This window comes from Vanellus vanellus (assembly GCF_965231255.1).
Source record: "Vanellus vanellus genome assembly, chromosome: 26".
In the NCBI taxonomy this organism is placed as follows: domain Eukaryota; kingdom Metazoa; phylum Chordata; class Aves; order Charadriiformes; family Charadriidae; genus Vanellus; species Vanellus vanellus.
In genome coordinates, this window is record NC_138931.1 from 421477 (window position 1) to 445247 (window position 23771).

Here is a 23771-nt window from a genome sequence, read left to right on the forward strand (position 1 = left end):
AAAGGGGGATGTTTTTATCTTGCCAAACAGGAATAGTCAGTTCCAATCGCTGTCTCAGCTCCTTCTCCAAATCATCAACCAATAACTCTTCTTTTCTTCTGCGCTACTTTGCCAGGGATAAAAAATAATTTGATGTCAGTTGCGCAATATTAAGCGGTATTATTTCCAAGGGCAAGTGTAGTGGAAAAATGACAAAAGAATCAGAGTGTTTGCAGCATATTTTTGCTTCCAACTTGACATACAGCAAAATACCGCCCTCATTTTATGCGCTTTGTGCAACCGTGTCTCTGGCTTTGTCTGATACGTCTGCTGCGCCTTTGCTCTCCTTTCCACCACGTGAATCTGCCGGGTTCTGCCCTCCCGTCCGGGACTCGCCTTAGGGCAGAGCTGATCTGAGTGTCTGCCCTTGGGGTATTGCCTCGTAATGAGGTTGCAGGTGCCCAAATGAGAAGATGCCTTAACGAGCTCTCTGCATACTGTGATGCCGCTGCTGCAAAGGTACGGTGAGCTTCCAGGCAGCGGGGCAGAGGAGGCGAGTCAGACCTTACTGGTTGTTGCCGATGCCCAGAAGATTGTGCATTTGAATCTTTTAATTCTTAAAGCAAGTTAATATCTTAATTTGTCCCCCGAAGTATCAGAAAACTCCCTTCCCATTTCTGCCACCGGGAGAAAGCCTCCAAAAATGGATGCCTGATAAAATCCCCGTAGGTAATAGCTGGTGGCGCTGCTGTGATGTGCCAAGCGTTCCTCGCGCCTCGGCTCTCCCTCTGCGCCCGCGGCAGGAGCATGGATGAGGAGGGACGACCGGTTAGGTATGGCATCGCAGAGAAGGGCAGCGGGATGCAATGTGCTCCCGGCGATTGCTGCCCGCGCCGGGCCGGTGGTGGCTGAACGTGCGGTGCTGCCCGGTGGAGGGAGGCTGTTTCAGGCCTCCTCTCATCCTCGCTTGCCGCTGGGGGGTGTGGGGACGACTGGCAGAGCCCTTCCAGACAGGACACCTGGTCTGCACGGGGTTGGGACCGGCCACCTCTGGGTGCTCTTTAACTGTCTCCGGCGCTGGCCGGCTCCCGCGGCGCACCCGGGGCAGGGGCTGCCGGGGCCGTGTCGGGGCTGCTCCTTCCTCGGCCGCCCCCCGGTGCGCTGCGGGACGGGGAGGGTGGGAGTGTGGCGAGGGGCACCTCTGACGGCGCTTCCCCGGGGGCACCTCCTGCGCCGGCCATGGTGACCGGGAGCATCTCCCGGCCAGCGACCGGTGTGCTCTGCTTTGATGGCACAGACTGCCTGTGTCTCTCAAGCACAACTTTGAAATGGAAGGATTGATTTTTTTGTTTGTTTTTTAAATGACATCTGTGGGTGGGAGAACCAGAAGGCATCTGCCCGGCGTCCGCACCTTCGCGCAGAGCCGATCTGAAGGATGGGGTTCAGAGCACGCTGCTTGCACTGCTGCGGCTCTGCCTTGCGCCAGGCTCCCGTGACTTCGTCAGCGCAGCATCGCTATGCGAACGCCGTCCACCCCTCAGAGGTACCGCGAAGAAAGAACTGGTGCTGCTGCCCTGCGGTCAGGAGTGCTTGCGGTGTGCGGCCGCTGTGCGCGGCGGCGGCTGCTGCCTCTGCACGGGGAAGAGCGTAGGAGGAACGGGACGGGTTGGGGGGCACCGGGGATTTGGGAAGCGGCGGGTGCCACAGGGCCTGCTGAACGGGAGGGGAAGAAAAGTAAAACGTGCGGTACTTGGTGCAATGCAATTGGAAGTCTGTGCCCCGGAGACAAGCTTTTCCTTTTCCGTATTTCTGCATCTCACCTTCCTCCGGCGCGGAAAGCCTCTTCGCTGTTGGAGTCTCTCTAAATGACCCGTAATTTAACGCTTCCTTCCAGCTCTGTCTTTGAGAGAGGTTGTATCAATCCCTTTGGTGAGCTGCTCCCTACATTTAAAAAGCTTTCTGAGTTAGCTCCGAGTCCTCGTCTCTGTACAGAAGTGTTTACAGCCATTAGGAAGAAGTTACCGTTTATTTTCAAGTTTCTCCTTGAAAATCCTGCAGGAAAATTACCAAACGTGCAAAGTTGCTGTCAGACTCCATCCTGAGCTGCATATTCATCACCACATTTGCGCCTTAAGCTGCCATAACACTTTTCTCCGTTGTAATCTTTATTGCTTCAGGTGTTCAGATGGTACTTTGCTTTTTCATTTAAAATGAAGAAATGCGCCCGGTCTGTAGGAAGAGAAGCCCGGGAAGGTGTCGTGCGAATGTCGGTTCACCTTGTGGGATGAAGGGGTGATGCTCAGACACTTGCGGTGGAGCCTGAGTGGCACGGGGAGGGCAGAGGCAAAGTGTATTAAAATTCAAATGCAGAGGACAGTGGGGAGAACAAATAAAGCGCCGTGGCCTTTGGCTCGTCTCCGGAGCTGAGTGCTCTTCGGAATTTCTCACCCTGTCTGCGGAGCGAAGCGGGCGAGCGGTATCGACAGCCTCATCAATACTCCTTGTCTGCGCGGGGCCGGAGTGGTGCTCGGGTTAATCTGCTTCCAGTTGGGCTGTCCTTCCCGGGGAAACGGCATAAAATGATGGCTTGTCTGGAGGAATAATAAACATTGTTTACTACTGGCACGTTAGTGCCTTAAGGATCAAGATGTGTGTGCTCAGAAAGGCAATCCTGCGTCTGAAATATTAATGCAGTGGAAGAGCACATACTCTATTTAACAAAATAAATGCCGCACTAGATCGCAAGGAGCTGGAATAGTCTGTGCCTGGTGCCGGCTCCCCGCACGAGATGCTGCAGGCGTTCCCAGGATGGAGGAGCGGGAAGGACCCGCCGCAGCGGGGAGGAAGGACAAGGCAGGGCTCTGGTGCCAGGGAGGCTGCTGGCGACGGGTCCTACCAAAGGCAGTGCTGACATTTGCCGGCGATGCCCTCTCTCATATGTCCTGCCATTGCTGCTGCCTACCTGCCGAGCTTTGGCTTGCTTTATGGAGAGTGACCCGTAAATACGTGCGAGGGCGGAGGAGGAGGGGATGTTGTTCCTGTGTCCTTCCCCGCAACTGCTGAGAATCGGCTCTGCCGTGGTGGACATGTGCTATATCGTTTTTAGCGGCTGCGCAAACGTGACCGTCGGTCTGCAGGTTGTGTTGGTGTTCGGTAGGAAAACTTTGGCTTGGGGAGAAAAAAAAAAATCAGGCTAAAGAAAGCTTTTTTGTGTTTCGGTTGCAAAGATGATGAGGGTCCTGTTCTGTTTTTGGCGTGTGCACACGTAGACCTTCTGCAGGTGGCCTTGGCGCCCGGCTCGCGTGGGGCAAACCGCAGCAGCTGAAATAAGTCGAGGTAAAGCTGGCCACACATGGTGCGCGAAGGAGGTGGGTGGATGTCAGCGTCGGCGGTGAGGGGCTGGTGCTGCCTCCTCCCTCCTCTGCACGCGGTAAGCGTGGCCTCACCAGGGCCGCGGGAGCTGCTGCGTCGCAGTGCGCTTCAGGAAACCAGTGCAGATTAAATGGTGCTTTACAGGGCTCCGTGTTACTGCGCTGTTGTCGGCATTAATGGCTAAACATTATTTTTAATGCACTCCCAGTGTCAACATCTATTGCTGAATAGCAGCAACAGCAGCGCAGATGGAGCCCCCGCGCACAGCTCCCTTCCAGGGCACCTCTGTGCGGAGTCCCGTTTCTGGCTAAAAATAGCTGAAGTTCAAAGGTGCTTTCAGAGGAGTGGTAAAACCCACCAGGGGTGAGCCCCTGAGGTCAGTGGTAATGGAGAGGCACACAAGGGATCTCACATTAAGCCTAGGTGGAATAAAAGCGATGAAACATGGCTGTTACCCGCGAGGGGGTCGCTCCGGCAGAGCCCTCCCCCGGAGAAGCTCTCCTTTCCCGCGGCAGCCCCGTTCTGCCCCCGACGCACAGGAGGGCACCTGTTTGTTCCAGCTATTCGCTACTGCTTTTCTTTAATATTTCAAACTCCCAACCCATGTTTGGATTTGGGTTCCAGGTGTTTCAAAGCAGAGTTTTTAGTTGTCGCCGCGTGTTGTGACAGAACCCGCCCACGCGCCGCGCCGGGGCTGAGCGGGCTCTCAGAAGTGACTGGCACTGACGCGCTTTAAAAGTGATTTGTTTCAGACACGTAAGGATAGAATGGGAACAACGGCAGCGCTGCCGGCGCGGAGCTGGTGCTGGGTGACTTGTGTGCGGAGGAGACGTTCTGTTTGCCTTAACCCTTCTGTTTCCCACTCGATAGCGGGCTGGTAGCCCTGTGCCAGCAGTGCCGTTCACCGCACCTCGAGCATCGGTGCCCGGCGGCAGAGTGCCCTGAGCTGGGACACCGCAGCCGCTCGGCGTCGGTTGGCTGTGGGCAAACAGCAAGGGTTTGGGTTGTGAGCGAAGCGCGTCTCTGAGGTTCCCGCCCCGCTTGCTCCGTCCCCCGCGTCCGTCCCTTCTTCCCTGGCACGGCCACAGCGGGGTGCACTGCCCGGAGAAAAATCCTTGTCCTAGTTTTGGGGTAAACGCCAAGGAAGAGGTAAATTCATGGTTGCGTTAATCTAGGTGTAAGACCCACCTGCAGGAGAAATGTGAGGACGTGAAGTGAGTCACCGCGTTCGGGAGGAGCAGGAGCCCGCGGCGGTGGGCGATGGGAAGCAGGTCCGCGGGCACCCCGCGAGCCGGGCGCTGAGCCCTGCTGCTCCTGCCGTGCCGCGCTGGCAATGGGCTGCAAAGAGAGTTATTTTCCTCTCCGCAGGGTACACAGTGGGATGTAGGATAAGAGATACTTTGACTGCAGTCAAAATTGATATAGGAAGCAGTAAAGTCAAAGATGGTATAGCTGAAATGGTGGGTCCCGAGACAGAAAATTCGTGCCCTGCTGCACTGGAGGGCTGCAGGTCTCTGTCACCCGGGGAGCCGCAGCGCCGAGCCGGGGTCGGGCAGGGCCGGGTGCCGGGGTGGCACCGCGGCCGCGGGACGTGATACCCTGTGGGTACCCGTGGTACCCCCCACGCAGGGCACCGCCGCCGACCACCTGGTCTGCCCGTGCGATGGGCACCGCACCAAGGGGGAAAAATCAAAGGTGGTATTTTCTTTTCCTTTGAACAAGCGCGGTTTAGAAACCCTTTTCTCATGGGGCCTCTTGGGCCGGTGCCCTGAGCCCCTCCGGCTCTTCGCAGCTTCAGCGCTTCCCGCGCGGCGGGAGGGAGGTGGATGGAAAGGGCATTTCTGAGCTCTCCTGGAGGAACTGCGTTTCACACGGCCGCGGGAGCTCTGAGCTCAGGCTGGAAAGGAGGACCCAGCGGGTGAGATTTTTCCTGTGAAGGTGACTGAAGCAACAACGATGTTGATGGTAATTAAAGTTGTCAGGCTTGCACTGGACGCTCTGACCCCGTGTGATTGCAGGGTGGCGGACACGGCGGCCCCCCGTACCCTCGGCCTTTGGTGCAGCACGTTGCTGCTGTTTGTTTTACTCAGAGCTTCTGAAGTCTCGGTTTTGCATTTTTTAAAATTGCAGTGATCGCGGTCCGGGAGAAGCTGCCGTGAAACGCTCCTGGCCGTGCGCGGGCGTCCGGCGAGGCTGCGGTGTCCCGGGGGGGATCTGCGCTCGGAGCCGCCTGGGAGAGCAGGGAGAAACGGTCACGGAGTTAGAGAAAATGAAATGAAGTGGTGATCGCTTGGCTGAATAGATCATCGGTACTTGCCTTTGTGTGCAAGCAAATCAATGTCCAAACCGGTAATAGGCCAACCTGTTGCTGCGAAGGGGCCGCTTTCATGGGGGTGAAAATTCAGCTGTGTGCAATTGGGAATTACGGACACGTATCTGTGTGCCCAGAAAGTCACAAGCATGAGTAGACGCTTTTTAAAAAATTAACTCACGGAGGAAAAAGGGGAAGTGGATAGAAATGACCATAAATTATAAATGAGGCTTTGCAAAAATTACAAAGGGAGAAAAAGGACATTGGCACCCAGCGGCGTCTGGAATAACAGACGGGAGTTTGTCTCTGTGGCGAACAACGGGGATCTCGACAATAGCGTGTGCTGCCCGTGTGGGCGGAAGAGGCAAAAAAGGGAAGGCGTTTGCTGAAAATACTTCTGTCCTCTATTTAAAAAAAAGAAAAAGCAGAGGATGTTGTTATATCACAGTATGAGGAATAAATTGGTTCCCTTCCAGTAGAAATTTGGAAGTTTGTTAGGCAGCGATTATGAAATCTAGAATGTTGGGGGTTTTTTGAGTCAGCAGGTCCAGTAATTTGCAAGCAAGTGCTTGAAAAGAGCTGGCCACGCGCTCTGCATCGTCACCGCTCATCCTTCACGGGACTCGGAAGGCGGAGGAGGTTTCTGGGAGGAAGGCGAGCGTGGAGCCGCCATGGCGGTGCCGGGGACCGGGGTGGGAGCAGAGCCCTCCCAGCGTGGCGCGGCTCCGAGCAACTGGGGAGGGACTGGAGCAGTCACCCCCGGAGGACCGTGTAATTGCTGTTCCACGTGAGGTTTAGAGAGCTGGGTCTGGCCAACATGACTTTATCTCTTTTGATGAGATTACCAGTAGGGCCAATACAGATAATAAAGTTGATGCAATCATATGACTGCATGTTTCATGGCAATTTAATTAAGAAACTGCCAGCATACAAAAAAAATCAACACAGTACACACTAAAAGGATTAAAATCCAACCAAGAGGCTTCTGACAAAGAATTTATTAGAAACGAAGAGACGCCACAGCCATTCCAGTTCCTTTGTTCATCTCCTGCCCGCGTCTCTGCCCGTGCTCGGTGCGGCCGCGTGTCCCCCGGCGCGGTGCGTCTCTGGTCCTTGGCTGGAGAAGAGGGCACGGCGGAGGGCGAGCAGGAGAGGAAGGGCAGACCGACCGAGCACTCGGCGCTGCCAGCAGAGGAGCGAACAAGCAGATGATGAAGGGAGCCATGGGGAATAGAGAAATTAGATCAGATGCAAGCGCAGCGCGAGGAAAGCGGCAGAAACGGTTGATTTGAACCCGGCGAGGTGGTTGGGGGTACGGGAAGAAGTCCCTCGCAAGATGGTGAAATATTTTAGCCTGTCAGGTCAGCTTAAATCAGCAGTGCAAAGTGGGAGCGGATCCGCGGGCGCTGCAGGCTGCTGAGCTGCTGCAGAGGGGAGGGGAGGGGAGGGCTCCCCGCGTCCCCCCGCGCCACTGCGTGGCTGCAGCCCCCCCCGGGGACTTTGGGCCTCGTCGAGGGAGACGTGTCTTGGTCCTCCCCCGGCGTGTTGCTGCTGTCGGTGGAAGACGCTGTTTGGTTGTGACAGCAGTGAGCAAACCCTCCGGGCCGGGGCCAGCAGGGCTCCTGCGTCCCAAGCCCGCCCGTCCATGGCTCCCGGGGTCCCACCGGCTGCCCCCACTCCCACAGAGACCCGGCTGCGTCCCCCCGCCGCTCGCGCTGGGCAGGAGCGCGCTGCAGAACTTGATTTATGCAAAGTCAAATTGCATTTCATTGCACAATTTAGCTCTGCTTTGCCCTTTTATGTTTTCGGGTTGAATTGCCAGAACTCTGCTGCCTCTGCCACAATCCTCTGCGTTAAAGTAGATTTGATGTAGATAGAAACGATCCATTTATTTGCTTGTATTGATGAGCCTCCTACAATGGCACACGAGCTTGCGGTGCAGAGGTCTGCAGTTGCCATGTGAAAACAGGCTCTCCCTAAGCCTCCCCCGCGCCCTGCACGGAGAGGGCTGTTTTTCAAGCACGTAGCGTTAAGCCAGACTTCTTGCCTTCCCAGGGAGTTGTTTCCAGACACTAGAGACGGGGAATGTAAGTGAAAATGCCTTTGGCCTAACGCTGTGTAAGGCTACGAGATATTCACAGACGCACAAGTGCTGCCTCAGTGTGCCGCGGGATGGGGCGGTGGTGGCTGCTGAGGGAGAGGTGGGTGTCTCCCACCGCAGCGTTCTTCTTCCAGACTGTGGGTTTGCAGATGTGTCCGGGTTTTGTCTTTTCTTAGGGTCGTACGTGTGGTGAGGCGGATCAAAAAGGGCGCTGGATGTGCCCCGATCCCACTTTATCCCGGTTTCCTGACTCCCATACGTGCTCGCGGCTGTGGCTCCGCTCCTCCTTGATGTCCTCCTGGTGCTGCGACCTCCAGAGCTCCTTCAAACAGGCAGGAGCTCGGGCACGGGGATGGCGGAGCCCGGGGAGTCCCTCCGCGGCGGCGGTGCTGCCCCGGGGGCTGTGCCACCCCCTCCCTGGCGCTCGCCCTTCTCCCGCCTCAGATCTGCGCATCTCAAGTTGCTTTGTGGAGGGAAAAGCCAACCCGCGGGGCTGTTCGTGAGCAGCACGCTAAGAATAATCACTTCGCTCTTGCCGTGGTGTTAGGATGATAAATACACATGTAAATGTAGAAAATACCAGAGATAAAATGGGTGACAAATGGGCTGGGCTCCCTCCGCTCCCTGAGAGGGAATGAGATGCTCACGACGTACTCGCAAAGGCCGGGGATGATTTTAAGCTCCGCTTTTATAACCGTGGCATAATAAGGCTGCCTAAGGAGCCATGTAGTTTTAAATTATGCCAAACATAAGTTATTTCTTTACCTTAGCTCTCATAAATCCAAACAGATGCATAAATAAAGGTGAGAGGTGTTTTACAGAAGGCTGAAGCTTCGCTGCCTTTTAATGCAGACATTTGGACATCATTTATGGCACAGCTGAGTGCTGCGGAGAAGAACACGGGAAACGATCACTGTTAAAATCTCACCTTTTTGTCTTGCAAAAAAACACCAAAATCCCACAAACTTTTTAACTCCTACATTCATCAGAGCGTGGTTGTGTGCGAGTGGGCATCGTGGCAGCTGGATGAACTCACCCGAGGGAAGAGCTGGGTGGCTGCGGGCAGGGTGGCCCGAGGCTGGCTGCTCCCAGGGCTGTAAATACTAAGGGAATTCAGCTGAAAAGCTCCGGCCGCGTCGCCTTTACAGGGTGTTTGACTCTCCTCCATCCAGAGCGTGCGGTGGAGGGATGCGGTGCTGGTCCTGTGCCCTGCCCTGTGCGAAGGGACCGGCCGCCGCCGCGGCGTCCCGGCATCCGGACCTCCTCCAGGTGGGGCCAGCCCGGCGCCGCTTCGGGCAGAAACTGGGAGCCAAACTCTGGGACTGACTTCGCACCTCTGTCTTTGCATTTCAAACATTTATTTTGTCATTTCTTAGTTGCACCATCGCTGTCCGGACTGCTGACCACAGACAGCTGAAGCTTTTGGGGTTTCCTGCGCTTAGCTCTGACTACGACGGGTCACATTTTCTAGATGCATGCAGGGAAATTTAAGTTAGGGAAAGATATTGGGCATTATTTATCTTGACTGATTTGCTCCATTAAGAAAAAATTATTGCGTAGTCACACTTATGCATGCAAGTACCGCTCTCTGCAAATATAGCTCCAAGTTCGCACCACAGGAAAAAGAATGTTCCAGAGCATGCTAAAGGTAATTTAATATTTTAAAATTGCAAATCTGTGATCTGAAATTGTAATATTACGGTGCTGTTGTTCTGTGAGGCAATCGGAAATGGAGATTCAGAGAAAACATTTGCATAATAATAGCTGCCGTGCCTGTGTGGGCTCTGGGTGCAGGGAGGTGGTGTTTGCGGTCTTTCCCCCCTCTTACATCTCCTGGAAGACGAGAGCCAACCGTAAGTTAGTGTTTTGAAGGTTTATCTCTGGTCCTGCTGTAGGAGCTTTTAAGTCTTCCTTTACGTTTTGCAAGCCACAGGGACTGCCGTGTCTGTTGCTGCTGGCATGCCCAGGACACCTCTCCGTCTGTCCGTCTCCTCAGCGGCTGTGAGCGCCGGCCGTGCCCAAGCGCGGTGTTGGACCTGCCCTTGCTGCCCTGACGGGTCCCCTCCGGGCATCGCTCCGCTCTCCCTGGTCCCCCCCAGAGACACAGGTCCCTCGAGCACTCTCCTGTGGCATAAATGATGTTTGAGAACTGCCCGCTGGGTGCCTTTCTTGGGGGACCGCACGAGGAGTCCCGGGGCTGCTTGGTCGGGCGGCGAGCTCTCCGCGGCACAGCGAGTTTGGGACCGGTGACCACCGCTGATGCTGGAGAGCGCGTGGGACCACTCTGCAGCCACGGCCGTCCCCTGCGCGGGGTGGCGGGGGGAGGCGCTGGGCAGGGCTCAGGGCAGCAGAACGCCCTCGCAGCGGTGCCGGGGCTCCGGGGGCTGATTTCTGCAGCAGCAAACGTCTCTCAGGACCCTCTGGAAGGTTTTACTGCTCAGCTCCCCTTGGAAATGCCCGAGGGAGGAGAAGGGGCTCGGGCCGGGCGTCCGCGCAGCCCTTCTCCCTCCCTGCAGGGCCGGCACCAGCTGCGTATGAGGGAAGCATTAGGTTCCATAATACGCAATTATCTGATAATTTACCCGTGGGAGAAATTTCTTTCAAACCTTTGGCAGGTATCAGTTGGCTTATTTCCTAGAGGGTGACGTTTTATACCACTCACATATTTTATTCTGCTGTAAGTGTAGGAGCTGTGGGTTTGTGTTTGTGTGTGTGTCTGATCCCTCGTGATGCCAGCCTGTCTCTGCCTGAAGCGAAATCACCCTCATCTTTTCAATCTCTCCCGCTATGGAAATGGTGCGATAACAAATGTCGCTCTTCTCTCGCTGCCTTTATTCCCGCTGGATCTTCGAGGAGCTGCCGGCAGCAGGACGTAGCGCAGGGCGGCGAGGGTGGACCGTTTCTCCTGCTGATGGCAGGCGTCACAATCATTCCACAGCTCACTCCAGCGGGGTGGAGAGCTCGGCGAAACCTCTGCGAAATGCAGATGTTCCTCACCTGGCTCTTTCCCCCTTTTCTCCTCCCGTGTTGGGTACATGTATCAAGGGGATGTGAAATCTTATTGCAGATCGGTGGTGCGTGCACAGCATTCGAGCGTCTTGCTTTTTGTAACTTCATTTATTGCATTTTCTTTTCTTTTCTTTTTTTTTTTTCCAGAGTCGGAAACATGCCAGCAAAGTTCGCCTCTATTATATGCTTCACCCCATAGACGGAGGCTGTCCAGCTAAAAAGCTCCGGTCAGAAAACGTGGGTATAATTTAAGTCCCTGTTTACTCAGCTGCTTTGTGAATCATTGACTCTGTGCTACAACATTTTTTTCCCGTTACAGCCACAGATGATCAGGTACCCAGAGGTAACATTTAGATTAGCCGAAATGCTAAGTAACTGGAAATAATTTTCAATAAGCTATACAAGAAATATTATGTGCATCAGCAACAGTAATTGCATTTTTAGTTATTCGAATGTTATTTCACAGGAGAAAAATATGCTGATAGCAGGTACGCAGCGCGTGCTCGGTTTCAGCGCGGTGGCTGGTGTCTGCCGGCGAGCCGGGGCGGTTGGGACGATGGCGAAGGCTGCGCTGCAGCGGCTCTGCAGCGGCGTTGGAGCTGCTCCACTGGAAGCAGCACTCGGGTCTCTTCCAGACACGTTCACCCAACTCCCAGTATGCGACTCCGCTCCCGAGGGCAGTGTCCCCTTTTGCCAGGGGACGCCTGTGTGTCATTGCCCCGTGGTGGCTGAGAGCCCCGAGAGCCCCCGGGGGGAGCGGGGAGTTCGCTGGAGGGCAGTCGGCTCCGCTGGGCTCTTCCGACCCCCTCTGTGCTGAGAGCCGATGACGAACGCTGGATCCGAGAGGCTCCGCACGGAGCTTCGTGGTCAGTCTGCAGGTCTAAAAAATTGCAGTGGGGCTCCTCAGTCGCATTCAAATAAGCAAACCAACCTGGGGAAATCGGCCCAGTTCGCAGCCGTTTGTCAGGCAATAAAAGGAGACTAAATTTATAAGGGACTGATTCACAGTGAATTATTCATTCCGCTCCTTCCCGTGTTGCGGGGCCGGTGTGAGAGCTGTTGATGAGGTTCCCAGCAGATAGCATCCGAACCATTTCAGATCTATGGGAGTGTGACTGTGGCTTAATGCTATCAATATTTAGTGAGATATCTTCTAATTAAAGGGGGAAGCATGCAAGCTTTGCCAAAGGAATCTGAAAGCGCCTTCACACAGTAATTAAAATTTTAGTGGGACTTTTATGTTGCACACAGGGTAATTGCAGATGCAATCTATCCCCTAACAACAGAGTCTCACCAAATTTTTATTGAGTTATGAATTACAGGATGTGAAGGGTACACTGGACGTGCACTTACAGATGGGGAGTGTGGTCCTCTAATGAGCCTCGTTGTGTCTAACAAGGAACCACGCGGCTGTGTGCACACCTTAGCACAGGGGTATGGTGGGAGAAAACCAAACAGACCTCAAATAAGTCAAAGCTGAACTAATTCCTGTGCCTTTGGTGAAAGGCAGCAGTGAGAAATAGTGTAATTCTGTGTTTGCGGGTGCTTGGTGGTGCCACGGGCAGCCCTTAGTGGGGGATGAATTAACAGGTCCTTATGCGCTCGGTAGATGATAGGCTGAGTGAGACCTAAATTCTAAAATTATGTTCTAAAAATACAGCGGGGAAAATCTGCCGACATTGACAGCTCAAAGCGGGCCTGTTGCTGATCAGATATTAGCCCAGCGCTCGCATTTAGAGAGAACAGGAGTATTTAGGACACCTCTAGTGCTGTGTGACAGCCACTGCCACGCACATTGCGCAGCCGCACTGCCCGGTTCGGGGGTCCGGCCGTGACAGTCAGTCGTGGCGCACCAACTTTAACAAGTGTTAGAAACAATCTGTGAAACCCATTAAATTTCTGTGTAGAAGCGTCTGCAACTAAAGAGGGAGTATTAGCCCTTTTTTTCATCAGGAACCTCACTGGCACCCGGCTGAGTGCCGTTCGATTTTTGTCTTTCTGCCCCAAACCTGAACGCCGCGACCCCCCGCGCGGGGAGGGAGGAGGAGCTGCCGCAGCTGTCGGTGCTCCCCGCACGGGCTGAGAACCAGCGTTTGCTGCATGACCTTTCAGCGCGGCGGAGGGTGGCGTCTGCCGTTGCTTTGAGGACTGCAAAAACTCTCTGCGTTCCCCAAACGCCCGTCAGCCGTTCCTAGTAAGAAGCACGAGGCTTATACAATTAGTCTTGCGCTGGGTAACGGCGCGGTTGTTGGGCTGCTCGTTATTGTTTTAATTTTTTTGTGGGGCAGGGGAAAAACCTCATGTCTTTGGCGCACTGAGGGGTTCTTGACCTTTCATTTTAAATTTCCCTTTAACATTTCTGGTGAAAGGCACGGGAGCGCGTCGCAGCCCGTGTCAGCGCCCCTCTGAAGTGAGGAGTCGCGGCTTCGAGTCCCAGCATCGGTGAATCGGTTTTAATCAGCCTTTTCTCACCGCCTTTAAAAAAATAGGACCCCTATTTATGATCAAGACAGACGTGATGAACATTTCTGATGTGCACATTTTATGGCATGGGATAAAAGCCTTCAAATTCGTTCTAGCCCTATTTGTACTATAAGATAGTAAATTGCTTTAACCAGCATCATCTTCCTTAAAAAAGAAAGGGGTCATACTAGCAAGGATAAATTGTTTGAGGGAAGAGAGCAGGATATTAGATTTTGTTGCTGAGGGTAATGCGTGTCCTGCAAGGCGGCGCGGGAGACGGTGTAGCCAAGAGCTGTTGCCTCCCTGAGGCACAAAGGTGCTGGCGGCTGCCTGGGGATGTTCGGCTTCAGTTCCCCATCAGCAAGGAAATCACCGTTTTTATAGCTTCTGGTGCAAAATTTACTGCGTGCTGCAACTTAAATCTTAGCGATTACACTGAAACTAAGATGAAATGTCTGGATTTGGAGCCAACGTTCACACTGTGTGTTTTGTACCTGATGAGAGGTTCTCAGCCGAAAGGTCAGGTATTGGCTTCAGTGGCAGAAATTAGTGATGGAAGACTGGAGTTCATTCTCCGAGAGAAGGCCGGGGCTGGCCGGGAGCTGCCGTTGCTGTGAGGGGCTCTCTGCCCCGGGGGACGCCCCGCTGTGTGTCCCGCTGCGGGCTCTGCGCTCCCGTCCTCCCTCCCGTGCGGCTGCCAGTACCCTCCGAGCCACAGCCCGGCGGGGAACCCGGGGCGCCCCCGTCCTCGCGACCTGCCCGCGCTCTGTCCCTGCCAGAGCGGGACGGTGGGGCGCGTGCTCGCCTTCCCAAACACCCCCTTGCTGCACTTGGGGCTGGATTTTCTCCGGAGAACGTATAGCTCCTGAGATGCTCCGAGAGGTAACGAGCGTTTCAGGTTTAGGAAGCCCGAACTGGTACTTGCTCTCTGCTTATACCACAAGGAAAACAGACTCCAGAATGGAAGTGGTCTAAATTTCACACAGAGTGTTACAGAAAGTGGCTCTTTAGCGGCAACACCTTCACGCACAGAAAATTAACTCAAATTTAAGACACTTAGCAGTGCCTGGAGTGCTGTGTTTTATATTGCAGTATTTCAAGGGTTTCTATAATCTTTTCTTCTTAGTAAAACGTAGGAAATGAAGACAGCAGATTTGTATCTGTGGAATAAAAATCCTTACTTTTCCCGAGGATTGCTCAAGGAACATCCAGCAAAGGGCTGCAAGCGCGGTCCTGTGCGAGGATTATGCCTTTAGCAGCTTGTTAACAGGCAGCTGAGTAACGGCAGTTAATTCTGTTGGATGTATGTGACTCGCTTTGAAGTTTATAATATTACAAAAAGAAGGCCTATAAATTAGGCTGGCTCGGCACGGCTCCGGAGGGGGGTCGGATGAGCGATGCCAGCACTGGGGGGCGGACGCTTTCTCTCCGAGCCCGTGGTGTGTTGCGTTGTGCCTCGCTTTACGCGAGGCCGTTCGCCCTCGTCAGTGCTGCATCTCCGCAGAGGTTAGCGAGAAGGGATGGTCTGGAGGACACTGCAAAAACAAACAGTGGAAATATTGCTCGCACATGGGCTGTATGCAGCATGGGGCTGGAGAGGTGCTCGTGTGGGTTTTATGGAAGTTAAATGGAGGCGTTGGTGCCTGTTCGCTGCTCTGCTTTCGGCTGAGCTGGGCGCGGGCGCGAGGGGAGCGGTGAGGAAGATGGATGAGGGCCGAGGAGGTGCAGAGCGTCCCTGGGGAGCGGCGCTGCCCCGAGCCCCGTGCCCGTCTCGCCCGGGCGTCCTGGCGGCCAGGCGATGTGATTTCACCAGGCGGCTGCACGCTCCTGTCAGCGCGGCGTCATTCAGCGGGTGACAAAAGACAGCCGGGTCAGGTTCCCCCCAGTGCATCTGGTTACAGGTAGAACAGCCGCTGACAAATGAGAAGGCATAATTACCCTTCAGGGCTGGGCCCAGCCTCCGGCGCCGCGCGGGGGTCCGGGCGGTGGAGGAGGGAAGGGAGGCGATTCTGCTGACGAGTGCTGCGGGCTTGGGGCACTAATTAATGACACTCGAGCCCAAACCTCTCCTGCCTCCTGCTAACGCAGAGCAGCATTTGGTGTATGAGGAGTGGGGACAGCCCTCTCCCGCAGGCGGGCGCTGGTCGGGGGGCCGGACCCCGTCCGGGCTCGGGGGCGATCGCCCAGAGGGGCGGGTGAACTCAGACGCGCTGCGCGGTCGTCTGCGGGTCAGTGTGAGTGGGGCCTTGGGCTCTGAATGAGGTGTCTTAAGGGGCGTTTGAGGGGCTTCAAAATGTTTTTAATATTTTTTTTTTTTTAACTGCAGTCTGTTGGTGAAAGTAGGTTGGAAGGGAAAAAATGTCGCGGAAGAGCAGACCAGGTGGAGGGAGAGCCCCCGGTACGCAAACACCAAAGTGTATCAGGTTTTCCGACGAGCTCTGTCGGAGGCTCTTCATGTGTTACCACCGCTGATGATCAATAGAGTCTGGGAATTTTTCACTCTGCTCTTAACTTTCAAGTGATTTCCCTTTGAAGCCATAAAATATCTTGAGAGAAACCTATTTAAAAGAAGTGCAAATTACACTCAGAACAGTACTTATCACCTCTTGAGATTTCTCCCTAAGGTTTAAGTTGATTTGTAGTTAACAACAACAAAAAAAGTGATGGAAATCAGTCCTTTTTCTAATTATTCTGATTTTTTGGGAGAAAATGACCCTAAATTGTGGGTCGGGTGTTGACTGTGTGGCTGGTTCCCTCTCCCGAGGGTTGTGGAACCTTTCTCCTGGGGGTGCCTACAGGGCTTGCCGTAGGTTCCCCGGTGCTCTGGGGCTGCCGCCCGCCGAGGGCGCCGCGGCACTGCGGGCCGGGGTGCGCCGGTGGCTTCGGTGCCGTAGCCTGGGCTTCGGCGGTGCTGGAGCCGTTTCCCCCTTAACGTGGGGGAGCGGGAGAGCTGGGCTCCGCGCTCTGTGCGTGAGGGCAGCATGGCGCTTGCAGACGGGGAGCCGGGATTTGGACTTTCCCCTGGCCTCTGCTGTCCCCGCGGCAGTGCCATCGTTTCCAGCTGTGCACAATCCCGCGGGGACAGCCACCGTGAGACCGGTCGGTCGTGTGCCCCCGCGGGTGCCTGAGGCTTTGTGTGGGGATGAGCTGCAGGGTGCAGTTACAGCTTGTTGTGAAGTTGTTGTGAAATGAAGATTGCAGCTTCTAAAGCAGAGCATTTTCTGTTTGGACTCTATACCAGCAGTTGGAATACTTACCTTAAAGAAAAAAAACAAAAAAAAAAAACCAAAAAAAAAGGAAAAAAAGGTTTGTGAGCTCTTCCCAAGCCCCCCCTGCCAGGCTGGGCAGCCTCCGCTCGGGCTCTGCCTCCCCCAGCGCGGGGGCGAACCCCCAGTGGGAGCAGGGGACATCCCGGCAGACGGCTGGGCAGTGGTGGTGTGTCCAGCCCCGGGTGCAGGGAGGTGCTGGGGCTGTGCTGGGGTGCGCGGTGCCCACCGGGGGTAGCGGGAGTCCAGGTGAGACGTGAGGCAGTGCCGGCGGCCGCTGCAGCATCCGGGGCGCAAGTGTGACTCTAGTGTGTGCCGTGAGGCTGCCATTGCCTTCGGGTTTCTCTTGTCAGGTTGTCACTGTGGGGTGTGAGCGCGGCTCCTCCGCGGGGCTGCAGATGGGCAGCCGGTGTGGCCGGGCGCCCCGTGGAGCTGTTGCCCGGCCCTCCAGCCCGTCTTGGTCACGGTCTCTGCACGATGGGGGGATAAGGGGGTCTCCTCCGAGGGCTCGAGAACAGCAGAGCAAAGGCAGAGGGGCAGGAGCCGTGTGGGGCTGGTGTGCGATCCCTCCCGGGGCACCCGCGCGACTCCCACTGCTGCTTTTGCTTCTGCCGCCTGCAGAGAGGGCTGACCCCCGTCCCATCCCGTCCCCCGTCCCGTCCCCCGTCCCGTCCCCCCCGGCTGCTCTGGGGTCTCTTACGGAACGGCGGCGGGAGGAGGCGCAGGTGTCTGATGGCAGGGAAAGCGCCGGTTTGTACGGCTCCCGCAGCGGGAGGCAGGAGTAGGGAGGAAGGGCGGGCAGGATGGTGGACGTGGCGGATGAGCACGTGGCCGCGGGGACCACGGAGGCTCTGGGGGCTCAGAGCCCTGGGGCTGGCTGCATCCCCGGGCTGGAGCCAGGCAGGAGCGAGTCTGGGGGAGACGAGGAGGGGGAGCCCTCGGGAACCATGGCCTCGGCATAACAACCTGGATTCCTCTCTCTTCTTTCTCCGTGACTGTGCTCGGTGGGCTTATACACCTCTTTTTTTGTCTGTGTTTTTGTCTCCACCCAGGGCAGTGATGGTGACTCAGTGGATAAGAACAAATGCTGCACACTATGTAACATGTCCTTTACCTCAGCAGTGGTGGCCGAATCGCATTACCAAGGGAAAATCCATGCCAAAAGGTTAAAACTGTTGCTAGGTGAACAACCGGCATTAAAGGCCACAGGTAGGTCCGGAGCCCGCGAGCCGGAGCAGGAGGGTCCGGCGTGGGGCGGAGCGGGCGCGCTGTGCCGGGGAGGCACGGCCGAGGCGCCGGCTCGGTGCCTGCGCGGCGCAAAATGGATAGCTGAGTGATGGAGGCCGGCGGAAGCAGCTATTCATTTGTGTCGCTGTCATAACAACCTTTAAAAATCGCTGATGCTCGTTATTGTCCTCTTTGTTCGCGTACATCAGTGGTGTATCAGGCAGGGCCGGCCTTTGTACCAGGGTCTGTCCCTGGCTCCGCGCCTCGGGAACGTTTTGCTCGGTGGAAGGCAATATCTCCTCCAGGCACGAATGGCCAAAATTCGCTTTAATGATCAGAAGTTATCCGACAGCTCAGCTAATATGTTTAATAAACCTTTCCTGTTACTGTACAGAGCAGAATATCATTTGCTTTTACCTCAGAGGGAAATCCAGTCTTTAAAACCTGTTGGATCGATCGTCTTTTGATTTTTGCCCAGACGGGTATTCACGCTTTCCCCCGCGGTGGCTCCAACGATGCAAGCCTGGTAACTTTCCCGTTTAAACAGTCAAATGTTGGAATTGGGTAATTTAACCATCTTATTGTTTGCTTAACCATAAAGTCTCTGCAAATCGCTAATACACTGTGAAACAAAACTTCCTCTGCGGTTGTTGGGCCAGAGGACACTCGAACACAGCGTTGTCGGTGCTGTGCGGGCAGGGCAGCGGGGCTGCGGTCCCGCGGACGGATGGACGGACAGATGTCGCTATTGCTGCGAGCGGCTCTTCCTTCAGGGCAGACTGTGAATGGGGCTGTGCGCTTTACGCCCTGCCTCGCACCACGGGCGCACGTTCTCGACGTGGTTTAGTGAGGGGGTGGGGTGTGGGGGTGGGCACTCTTCGTGTGGCTTTGTGCTTTTTTAACTTCACAGAGTGTAGATGCCGATGCGTGGAATATCATTTGTCCTTTACCGGGATTGGCTTGGGAAATGTTATCGCCTTTGCCGGAGGGAACGCGGGGCGTCGCTTTAGGTGGTGGCTGACTCGTTGTACGTAACGAGCGCTCTCGGAAGGGTGATTAAGTGAAGGGGCAGTGGGGTCACCAGTCACTGAGCCGCGTCGGGAAGCTGCCCGGTGCTCGGGGAACCGGGTGCGCGTGCCGCGGGGGCAGCGGTGCTGGCAGCTCCTGGCCAAGCAGGATGGATCGGACATGAACGAACGTGGTAATTTGCAGCTGACTCACTTTAGGGCTCCTCCGGCTCTTCTCTGCAGCTGGCAAATAATTACAAGGGCACCGGGAGAAGTAGTGTACTCGTTTATGGTATTTAATAGCCCGGTGCTTGCATTAGTGCTCAGAACCCCCTCCCTCCCGCGCAGCCTTCCAGTGGTTTCTCCTGCGGCACCGAAGGACCTGCCCCAAACCCTGTCAGTTCTGGTTCAACCCAGGTGAGTTTCTGCGGGTCGCAGAGCGCTGGGCTTTGGGGAACGGCGCAGGGACCCATTCCCGCGTAAGTTGAGGATTCAGATTCACCCGCCAGCGGGGAAGAGTGGCTGCTCTCACCGCTGGGACCGCCGCGGCGGGCAGGACCCGGCGGGTCGGGGGCTGCTCTGGTCGGGGGGAGCAGCGGCAGCCCGGGCTCTGCCTGCGGAGCTGCGGCCGTGCGGAGGCAGAGGGACAATCCGCGGGCGGCAGTTCCCGATGGATGGCGGGAGCGGACTGATCTCGGCGCAGCGGGGGCCGGAGGGATCTGGGACTCCGAGGAACCAGCGTTTCTGTTAACGAAGTCGGCGCTGTGCGGCACTGGCCGCAGGGGATGAGGACCGGTTGTGCCCTCTCCTCTGCTGGACACCTCTGAAGCGGTGCTGGGGGCGACTCGCCGCGGTGTCTGTGCGAGACCGGGCAGCCGCCAGCCCTGCCGCGCCGCCTGTGCATCCGGAGCGGTAGGGCCCTGTTGAGGAGGGGATTTCCAAGAGCTGCAGCTTTGCTTTGTGTTTTTTGTCTAATTTTTTAATCATGTGGATCAGCCTGGCAGAGGCCCTGAGCGAGCCGCACCGCGTGCTCCGAGAGTAATGGCTCTTCAGCTGCCGTAATCACGGGGAAAGAGGAACTCAAGGACTCATCAGCTCTTCCAGACACTTGATCTGATGAAGCTGAGCGGCAGGAATTCATTAATAAGCACCTCCCTGCTCTCCAGTAGTTCTCACAAATGTGCCCTTTGGACACAGCGTTTTTCTGGGCTTCCTACAGAGGTGCCCAGCAATTTTCCACCAGATTTTTCTCCCAGTCTTTCATGGCTGGCACCGGGGAGCTTTTAGACTCTGGGACAGCGCTTCAGAGGCTCTGGTGCTCACAAGTCCCAGGAGCCGACCACGTGCAGCCCTGAGCATGCTGCATCCTGCCGGTGAGGAGTGTCCCGTCCCCGGGGGTGTCCCCCGTGCCAGTGACAGTGCGCTGCGGCCGGTGGCTGTGTGGGCTTTGAGCGGTGGTTAATGCTGTATTCGATAGGAATTCCTCACTGAGATTATCTGGCCGTTTCTCTTCCCCAGCTCCATGGAAGGGCACTCCAGCAGCTCTTGTACATCGTCCTTAAAGCCTGATGGCCAGAAGGACAGTGGACATTTCAGCGTCGGCTTCGAGACTGCTGTGATGGAGGTCGGAAGCGCTGGTGGTGGAACGGTTCCTTGCTCGGCTTCCCTGTAATTAACGGGCTGTCGGGTGCGCTCGGTCCAGGAGCCGCATGCACAGTGCTGGAGCTGCGGGACAGGGATGCAGTGCTTTCCACATCGCCCCACGGTGGGATGAGTCCTGGGTTGTTTTCCCTTTGATTTCCTTAAAGGAGATCAATAACGTTTGATACTGGAGTAATCTGCTCAGAAGTAAGTTGCTAACTCGCAGCAATTAAGAGGTGTGTCTAATCACCACCGTGTCGCTGCTGGGGGATCCAACCCATTCGGATGGTCTGGGGACCTGGAGTCGAGCCCGGTGACTGCGGAGCGGTGCTGGCGGTTCGGGAGGCACCAGCTCGTGCTGGCGCTGCTGGTGGTTGGCGTCTGCGAGAGAGATCAAGCTGCGGTTCTGATCGTAACACTGTAGTCCCTCAGATGGTTATATGGGTTGAATGTTTTATTTGGTGTTTCCCTGAGCTCTTTATTTTTTAACTTTCATGTGTGATCAAAAAAAGTGAGAAAGACTCTATACAAATATTTGAACTTTCATAATCTTTTAATTAAAAAAAAATGCTTAAAATGCTTTCAGAGTTCCTCAAGTGCTCTTATTATGGCTGAGATTAAACATATAGTTAGTCTGAAAAGGTATTTTAATGGCAATAGGCAAGTGCAAATAGATAATAACGTCCACATTGCAATGTCTGACTTTAAGACTTGCACAAAAATTTATTCTGCTACCTTAAATTGTGAAATTCTGTGCTGAAAATTTTCTTAAATAGTGGGTCTGCGTGTAAAGGGAGGAAGAATTTGTGAAATTCTTTGCACAACTGTCTTTGCAGGAGTCATTTTCTTCACACAGATGCACAGTTGCCTCTGTGGAGCAGAGCATCCCTTTAAATTGCACAGTAACAGAATGAATTTAGGGGACGAAATGAAGACTAATGAACGCAGTTGAAACTGCAGGGGAAATTCAGGAAGAATTCGTGAGCTGTTTGAAGACCAGCGGTTTCCAGTATAAAAAAAAAAAAAAAAAAGGCAGGCTTTGAAAAATATGTAATACTCTCAGCAAAGGTGAAAAATGTCTGCAACTGGAATTCTGTTGCTGGTCACGGTTCCTGGAGGCGGCGGCGGCTCTGAAACGCGCTGTGCTGCAAAGCTGCCGTGGGACCCGGAGCCGCGGCCGGTGGCCGCACACAGCGCCCTGCGGCTCGGCCCCGCGCTCGCAGCACGCCCCGGCCGCACGCCGCCGAGGGGAGGGCTTCTGCAGGTGCCGCCTCTGCTGCGGGCGTCCCGCCTGCGGCCCAGCGCTGAGCCTTCCGCCCTGCGCGCGGCCTAGTGCCGGAGCGCTGCTTGCTGCCGTACCTGAGAGCGGCCCGGGGGCCGCCCGTGAGTTTCACGCCGCAAAATGAAGTGTTTATCCCGACTCTGCCGAATCGGTAAAGAACAGAGTTCCCTCTCGTCCCCAGGGAGGTTACGTCGATCCTGAGCTCTGAGCAACGCGGCTCTGCACAGTGTATGAAGCGGTGCGAGGCATTAGTGTGCATCCTGCTCTGTGCCCCGACAGTTCTCCTTCCCTCGCGTTCCTGCCGGACCCTCCAGATGTGCTTCTGGCCGCCTTTCGCTGCAGCGCCCGTCACCTGCTTCGGGGGTCAGATCTGTTGAGCAGATGGTGACGCGCTGGTGACTGCATTCTGCCTCCGAACACTTCTGTCCCACCAGTCCCGTAGAAAATTACCTCTATTCTCAGTCCCCTTACGGAGTTACACCTTCCCCTTCAATTTTACCATCTTAATGGAATACAGATCTCTCATTTCTCTGCTGGTGCTTTCAGGAGAGGGAGGACTGCTTTAACAGCCGGGCTTTTTCACAATAGGAAAGCGATGTCTCATCACTACAGTGAGATATTTGTGATCTTTTCTGTTGCTCCTGCGGTACGAGGTTGTAGCCCTCAGAGGCTTTATATCGCCACTATTGCTGATGGATTTCTCTAGTCATTTCCAACATCTGTCAGCTTGCATCTAGTCATCAGTATGAGCTATAAAACAACGAATTGTGGGGAGAAATAGCTGCTGCCTCCATTGATCAGAGCGTGGGTACCTGCAGGCATCGTTTCGGGAAGGTGGCGGTTGGCTCTTTGGCACCGGTGGTGCCATGTCGTGCCGGGAGTCTCATCAGGGCAGTGCCGGCTCCCGCGAGGGGCGATGCCGGCTCCGGCGTCCTCTGAGTTCAGGGATAAAGCATGATTTTGCCGGCAGGAAAAGTTCCCTTGGCCTTTTTACCTCCTTGTTCTGTAAATTCCTAGCGTGGGGTTTGCGTTGCAGCTCTGCTGGGGGGTGACGGAGTAAACGGCTTTGAGGTTTGGGTGCGGGGATCCGTCCAGCAGCAGCCGAGTCTGCCTCGGTCCCGGAGTTGTCTTTTGAAGAAAACTGCATTTCTCCAGTGCCCCGTTGTTATGGCTCAGTTATTTTCTCATTTTCATGCTGGGTTCCTGAAGAGTGGCAATGATAAAAAGTTGGGTGCCATTTACATACAGCTAGGAATAAAAAGCTTTGCATGCAAGAAATAAGTCAAACATTAGTTCATTGCCAGAGCGCTAAAGTGTTTCTAACTTTGTATTTTGCTTCTTGCAGCAAAGTAAGACTTTCTCACTTCCCTCCCACAGCAAAGGGGAACGTAAGGCAGACTGTCATGAGCTATTTAGCATTTTGAAATACTTGAAATAGTCAAACTAGCAGCTTTTATGTTTGTGTTTTAGATGGAGAAACATTTTTAACGTTTGACGTTTTGTGAGTGTTTATTATTAATTTTTGTGTCGCTGCTCAGGGAACGATGATATTTTCTCTTCTGTAGTAGTTATGTATCACATATCAAAATGAAAAATCCACATTTGTGGAGAAGTCAACTTTCATCTGTTTCTCTTCAGGAGGATTCGGAAGACGCGGGGTGTTTTCCCTGGTTGCCGGGCTGGGTTCAGCACACTGCGGGGCCGCGGTGGCTGTAAATGGAACCGTGGCTTTACAAGAAAGGGTTTCGTGTTGTGAGTGCGAGGAGGACACCCCTGCCCCGCGGGAGCCGGGCGGAGGGTCCGGCGCTGGGTCTGCGCGGGGTCCCTGCGGTGGGGCAGGCGGGCGCGCTGGTGGGCTCGGAGCCGCGCTGGGGCGGGCACGGGGGGCTCCGCTCATCCCTCCCTCCTGCACTGCCGCTGGGCGCGCGCAGCCTCCTGGAGAGCCACCGCTCCGGCTGGCGGCCGAGGACGCTGCAGTCGTATTTCTTTAGCGAGTGGGAGATGTAACTCCTGTGGACACCACCAGCTCCATCAGCTTCGGCCTCCCTGGTTCCCCTCTGGCGGCAGCTGCCATAGGCGCCAGGGGAGGGCTGACCAAAAGATCTGACAGATG

At 55.2% G+C, this 23771-nt stretch overlaps 1 protein-coding gene across 1 annotated transcript in view; it reads left to right on the plus strand.

Annotated features, from left to right (window-relative positions):
* The window catches only part of ZMAT4 (zinc finger matrin-type 4), a 66264-nt gene that overhangs the window by 22097 nt on the left and 20396 nt on the right, over window positions 1–23771 (plus strand). The window contains exons 3-4 of the mRNA XM_082495809.1: window positions 10920–11009; window positions 17554–17710. Coding sequence (XP_082351935.1) covers window positions 10920–11009; window positions 17554–17710 — 247 coding nt within the window. The remainder of the gene's footprint in view (window positions 1–10919; window positions 11010–17553; window positions 17711–23771) is intronic.